This window comes from Candoia aspera, chromosome 1 (genome assembly GCF_035149785.1).
Source record: "Candoia aspera isolate rCanAsp1 chromosome 1, rCanAsp1.hap2, whole genome shotgun sequence".
Taxonomy (NCBI): Eukaryota; Metazoa; Chordata; class Lepidosauria; order Squamata; family Boidae; genus Candoia; species Candoia aspera.
In genome coordinates, this window is record NC_086153.1 from 227,327,001 (window position 1) to 227,333,938 (window position 6,938).

General features: G+C 44.0%; 1 protein-coding gene across 1 annotated transcript; it reads left to right on the forward strand.

Moving 5' to 3' along the window:
- The first annotated feature begins 2,407 nt into the window (after nucleotides 1-2,407).
- On the forward strand, nucleotides 2,408-6,938 carry LOC134487252 (tubulin alpha-1D chain). Its single transcript, XM_063288936.1, has 4 exons — nucleotides 2,408-2,425; nucleotides 4,763-4,985; nucleotides 5,387-5,535; nucleotides 5,740-6,938. The coding sequence occupies exons 1-4, from the start codon at nucleotides 2,423-2,425 to the stop codon at nucleotides 6,721-6,723; spliced, it is 1,359 nt and encodes a 452-aa protein (XP_063145006.1). The 5' UTR covers nucleotides 2,408-2,422; the 3' UTR covers nucleotides 6,724-6,938.

The window sequence follows — 6,938 nt, forward strand, 5'->3', positions numbered from 1 at the left end:
CTGCTGCCTGGCGTGATGGAAAACCCCAGCTGGGATCTATCATGGTCCAAAGGATGAAAGGTGGTGGATGGAAGCTATAACTATGATCCATTAGTTTCCATTGCTGGGAATTGATCACCGGCTTCTCCAAGTTCAAACTTGCTGGAATCATCCAGGTTAAAAGAAGAGAGCAGCACTTACCCCTTTGAACGGCTCCTACCTGTTCTGCCCCTGACAACAGGCCTCTGTGGTTCTTCCCAGGCAGCTCTGTGTTCAGACTTGTCCGTTGCTTTGGAGACGATGCCAGACATTGCCTACTTGGCTCTGTACCATTGGTGGGCAATGTTGACGCTTGCTCCTGAGTCCAAGAGGCAAAACTCTTAACGAGTCTAGACAGGTCCTATTGATAGGAACTCTATTGAGGAGCTGCCAGCTCGTGTGGATGTGCTGATATGGCCTGGGGCAGGCGAGGCAGAAAATACGATGCAGGACCAACCCCTGGCTTAACCCATTGCTCTCATCAACCAGAGGGTTGTCTCAGGGGGAAGATGTTTGACAACATTGGGGAGGGCAGAACCATGCCACTTTTAAATAGCCCTGCTTGATATATATACATGCATGATATTTATACTTTGCCTTTTAATTTTAATTATTTTTCTAGTGTATGGTTAAACTAGATAATATAAATAATGCATAGTAGGATTCATTTGACATGCACTAGCATTAAGCTGCTTTTTAAATTGCTGCTCAGATTGTTTAATCATTTATAACAGTATAACAAAGGAATGATTTCAATTTATTACTATATTTTCACTAAACCCACCCAAGCTTTCTGTCCTCATAGAATTATACTATCTCCTGTTTTCCTCATATCCCAAACTTCAGGTTGCCCAAATCACAATTACCAACATTAGCACAACAAGTAAAAAGGGTGGAGTGGAAAGTGTGGGAAACTCCATCTGCTATTCCACATGAGCATGAGTTTCACGTGCCAACATAGTCTCTAGTTTTACCAATATCTTCAAACTCATTGGCTGGTTTCATACAGTAAATACAGTAAACCATAATAGGGTTTGTTTGGTTTTGGCTTGGTGTGTTGTGTGAACTCACTTGTGGTGGTTTGTAAACCACTGTTTACGGCTTAGCACACTGTGGAAACACAACCAGTGATGGTTTAGCAAGGAGTTATAAATCAAGCCACAGTGGACCTCACTTGCTTAAACTACATCTGAAGATGTTCTCTCCCAGTGATATCACTGGGATGTGTGTTTGAATTGATAAGTTCAAATGAACCATTATTCTCTTTTAAACAAGACTCATGGGACTCTGCATTTCATGGGCATAATTCAGATGGGGCGGAAGGGCCTAATGCAGAGCAGTAGACTGACTTTGCCAGCAAACTTATCTTGTTCATTCAGTAAGCCTCACAGGGCTGAAGAGACTAATGCAGTATTTCCAGTAAAGTAGACACTTCTGTGTTATCTCTTTTGCCAAGCTGCAACCAGGCTGAGAAGCGGGAGGGGTGTGTTACTATTCCATATTTTCTGTTCAGGCAGATTTGCTTCCCTAATGGCACAATTTCCATGCTCTGAACCACATACAGTGTCCCAGGGGTTTCAGACTGAGGAAACTGTTAGCTGGAAAAAAAAAATTCCCAGAACCTCTGATCAAGAGGCAAAGCTCTAGTGACAGAAAATTGGATGTCTTGAAGTGAAGGGTTTTTTTTGTCCTAAAAGTCATTAGCCTCTTGTGGAACCCCATCGCATTCTCACAGAACCCTGGGGTTTCATGGTGCACCCTTGAAAAACCCTGCAGTAGCCTATCCTCTAGCTTCGTTGCTAGTATAAGAGGTGGTTATTTATTTTTGTTTATTTATTTTACTAGGCTTATATGCTGCTCCAGACATGCTTGATTCTGAGCAGTTTACAGACCCTTGCAGACTAAAATGTATCAGTACAAATACAGGTAGTCCTCAACTTGCAACCACAATTGGGACTGGAACTTCCATTGCTAAGTGAGGCAGTTGTTAAGTGAGTCACGCCTGATTTTACGACCTTTTTTGCCACAGTTGTTAAGCAAATCCGGCTTCCCCCATTGACTTTGTTTGTTGGAAGCCGGCTGGGAAGGTTGCAAATGGTGATCATGTGATCCCAGAACACTGCAACCATTGTTAATTGCAAGCCATTGTTAAATGCACAATCCAGGTTAGTTATAGAATTGTTAGATGTAACCAAGGCCTAGCTCTGCTTTCATTACTGATTACTTGTTGAGCTGGACTGTAACTCAGAAACCATTCTGACAAAAGCTAACCTGTGCCCGTTTCTAACAACAAAGCATTTCTTTTTGCTGGCGATGCTATAAAAGCCAGCCTTGCAAACAACAGCTTAATTCCCATCCTTCGTCCTCTGGGCTCATCGCTGCCAGGTCAGAGAAGTTTTGCAAGATGGTGAGTCTTGCCTGGACTTGTTAGCTTCCCTGGAGGTGGAATGGAGCTTTTTTTATAGTCTTCTGGGCTGTGATGTCTCTCTCCTTTAATGTATAATATGCAATGCAAACCCAGTGCCTTTTCTGTGGAACTACAGGAATGCTTAGGTCTGTGCTGAGATGTATCTTAAAAGGTACAAATCATGGAAGAAGAGAGGAGAGTCCATAATAATGGAGGGGAGCAGCCTTCACTAACCTGAGCACCCTCCAGACATATGGCCGTCTGTTCCCAGAATTCCCAGGAAGTATGTCTATTGCTAGAAATTCTGGGAATTGCACATATTTGGAGGGTGTCTAGGATGGGGAAGTTGAAGTTGTTAGGGGGTACTTTTGTTTTCCAACTTGTCCTCTTTTTTTTTTTTTTTTGGCTTAGCCTCAGTTCCAGATAAAGGCAATGTTAATGCTATATTTCTGAAAGCACTTTGGGTCAGCTGTGGATGCTCAATCGCCATGCCAAAAAACAGGTTTTGGTAACCCACCAGGCACGCCCTTGGGCATCCGGTTCAACTAAGAGCATCTCTGTGGGGAAACAGAGTGCTAGATCTGCAGGCATGAAGTCGAACCCCTGCCCAGCCTTCAGATACATTCATGACCTGAGACTGAATCACCACCTCAACAGGTGGTTCCTAAATACAGAGCTTTTTTTCCCAGCTTAAGAAATATGGAATAAAACTGTTGGCTGCAACTAGGATTTCAGCAGCTTTGCTATGCTTGGAGTTGACACCCAGATAAACAGATAAGGAAGAAAATGTATTTTCAAGCTTGTTAAGCACTGATGTAAACTGAAAGGCAAGGTATAAACTTTAACGTAAACAAAGAAAATATGTGTAAAGTTACCCTTCTTGGAGAAGAAAAAAAAGGACATCAGCACAACATTTATTTTTTAAATATAAAGTAACATGTTATGTAAAAGCAACCCTGTGGCTCCCTTCCCATGACATGTTACTTGAAGCATGATACTGACCCATGTGTTCTACCTATGCAGCTTGGGCAAAAGAGAGCCAGTTTGGTCTAGTGGTTAAGGTGCTGGGCTAGGAACCAGGAGTCTGTGAGTTCTAGTCCTGCCTTAGGCATGAAAGCCGGCTGGGTGACCTTGGGCCAGTCCCTCTCTCTCAGCAGAACTCAGTACAACGTAGACTAGCTGTAAAGGTTGCCTATTCTAAAACACCATCAGACTCATGAGCAGGATCACAAAGATATCTGATTTATTAAAGAATAGTATGCAGGATCACAAAGAAAGCTGAGAATGAAAAAAGCGTGCCAAATGCAAACTAAAAAACCCTCGGTACAAACGAGATCCCTGCCCCCGTAGAATCTTCCGAGGCTCACAATCCCAGGTGCTCCCAACAGCTCCTGATGGTCTGCAGGAAAAGTCCTTGAGCAGAGCACATAACCCAAACACATTCCATTGAAATGAACATAGATACAGAGCTTGGCACAAGGTCTCCCAGCAGCTCCCTCCCAACAGCAACGTGCGTCAGCACCATGGCATGTGAAACGTTACTATGTACAGTGCACATTGAAACAGTGAACATGACACTAGCCTCCTTGTGGTGCATCCCGGGAAAGGTGACTTGTCACGGCTAAATACTGTAGTCTACACATCTGGCTGCTGGACCTCACAAGGATTTCCCAGCAAGAAAAAGCAGCATGAACACCAAATTGCTATGCCATACGATTAAAAAAAAAAAAAAAAGCTTGGGCAAAAGTATTCCTTCAGCTTTTCCGGATAGGGCTCAATTGGTCAAACTCAGCCACAGCAGAGGATAAATTGAAGGAAGGAAGGAAGATACATTTTGACCAATTCTAGGAGGTCTAGCAAAAGGCCCTTTTATCCCAGATGGTCTTCTTCTTGGAAGCCTGAGACAGGAGACCGTTCTCTCCTTATAGCCATGATTAAACTTTGTACCTGAATGAAGACAGAATATCTCCTAGATACAGTACTTGCTGGGATAGTGCCAGGACTGTACTGTTGGAGGGGAACCAGGATGTGTGCCAGGAAACCTGAGTCAAACAGGTAGTTCCAGGAAGACCACCTTACTCAGGCAAACCCCAACACAGACTGGAAGCCTGTAATAAACTCCCCTTGTCTAGGAGGATATGATAACCAGTGTTATCAATGGCTTAACCCTTAACCAGGATCAATGCAGCCTCTAGGAATGCTTCACTGCTTAGAAGATTCATCATCCAGCAGTTTGGGTAGCTCACCACATTCATCAGTTGCATACTGAGTTCTGTATTCTAGCTCTGATCACAGATAGCTTCTACACTAATAATGTCTTTTGTTTGTTTTTCTCAGCGTGAATGCATTTCTGTCCATGTTGGCCAGGCTGGTGTGCAGATTGGCAATGCATGTTGGGAGCTGTACTGTTTGGAGCATGGAATTCAGCCAGATGGGCAGATGCCCAGTGACAAGACCATTGGAGGTGGAGATGACTCCTTTAATACCTTCTTTAGCGAAACGGGGGCTGGGAAGCATGTGCCTCGGGCTGTCTTTGTGGACTTGGAACCCACTGTGATTGGTGAGTGCTACCTATTAGGAGGGGAACCTAACTGAGTCATTCTGAGATATCTCTGTGTACTTTTGACTGGGTACTTTCCAGAATCCAAAGACAGCCCAAACCATTGGATTTTGTGGTATAAATATAATAAATGAAAATTGCGTGCCCCCAAATCTCCGCATAACAGCAGTGGTTGACTGGATAGTTATGAACTCTGCATCTCCTAAGAAGATTCTCAAAGCTGTACCAGTTTCATACTTCTAGCAACCCTAATCCCCAGCAAGACTTGGTCTTTCAAGGAGAGCAGCTGAAAATATAACAAACAAACAAAAAACTGTGTACAAATTCCAGAAGGCAAGAAGAGTGACAGAGAGTTAATTAGAATAGGAACGATCTGATCTATTCTGTACCTTGAATTCCAGATGAGGTTCGGACGGGCACATACCGTCAACTCTTCCACCCAGAACAACTGATCACCGGAAAGGAAGATGCTGCCAATAACTATGCTCGTGGTCACTACACTATTGGCAAAGAAATAATTGATTTGGTATTGGACAGGATCCGAAAGCTGGTAATTGAAGTTGATGATAAGGAAAGCTGGTGCTAGGAGGTGGTTGGATTTATCATTAAGAATATGGAAGGAGTCCTGGTTAATTTACAGGAGAGTAGATAATACATGGCTGAATGAGAAAGTGTTGGATATACTTCAGTCCACTCCACCCATCTCCCTAAATCCAACTTAGTGTTTCTTGATTTGTTTTCTCCATTTCTCCAGGCAGACCAATGCACAGGGTTGCAGGGATTTCTCATCTTTCACAGTTTTGGAGGAGGCACTGGATCAGGCTTTACGTCCCTGTTGATGGAAAGGCTGTCTGTGGACTACGGCAAGAAGTCCAAGCTGGAGTTCTCTATTTACCCAGCACCTCAAATATCAACAGCTGTGGTGGAGCCCTACAATTCAATCCTCACCACACATACCACTCTTGAGCACTCAGACTGTGCTTTTATGGTAGACAATGAAGCCATCTATGATATCTGCCGTAGGAACTTGGACATTGAACGCCCAACTTACACAAATCTGAATAGGCTGATTGGCCAGATTGTGTCCTCCATCACTGCCTCACTGCGCTTTGATGGGGCTCTCAATGTAGACCTGACAGAGTTCCAGACCAATCTAGTGCCCTACCCTCGTATCCATTTCCCTCTGGCTACCTATGCCCCGGTCATCTCTGCGGAGAAGGCCTACCACGAGCAGCTTTCTGTGGCTGAGATCACAAATGCTTGCTTTGAGCCTGCTAACCAGATGGTGAAATGTGATCCCCGCCATGGCAAATACATGGCCTGCTGCCTTTTGTATCGTGGGGATGTGGTACCTAAGGATGTCAATGCTGCTATTGCCACCATCAAAACAAAGCGAACAATCCAGTTTGTGGACTGGTGCCCTACAGGCTTTAAAGTGGGCATCAACTACCAGCCCCCCACTGTGGTTCCTGGGGGAGACCTAGCCAAGGTTCAGCGGGCAGTGTGCATGCTGAGCAACACCACGGCCATTGCTGAGGCCTGGGCCCGCCTGGACCACAAGTTTGATCTAATGTATGCCAAGCGGGCCTTTGTGCACTGGTATGTTGGGGAAGGGATGGAAGAAGGGGAATTCTCTGAGGCTCGGGAAGACATGGCTGCCTTGGAGAAGGATTACGAAGAGGTGGGCACAGATAGCATTGATGGAGAAGGAGAAGAAGAAGAAGGTGATGAGTATTAGCACTGAATCTTAATAATACAGTATGGATGCTTAATTTCTCTGTAGAGCTAACATATCAGTTGTCTTACTACTTGGGGAGTCTCTTCTCAATAAAATTTTAATTATAGAATTGCATTTCAGTTGTTTTTCTCATTTATTTAATTATTATCTGTCATGCCACAATCTGCTCCATGTACATATAATTTCCAGCATACTTTAAATCCAACTCACATTTT

Excerpts from the sequence above, each read along its gene's own strand:
- LOC134487252 (XM_063288936.1), top strand. Across the intron at positions 4,986-5,386 it reads CTTGGAACCCACTGTGATTG|ATGAGGTTCGGACGGGCACA; the intron begins GTGAGTGCTACC and ends CTTGAATTCCAG. Across the intron at positions 5,536-5,739 it reads TGGACAGGATCCGAAAGCTG|GCAGACCAATGCACAGGGTT; the intron begins GTAATTGAAGTT and ends CCATTTCTCCAG.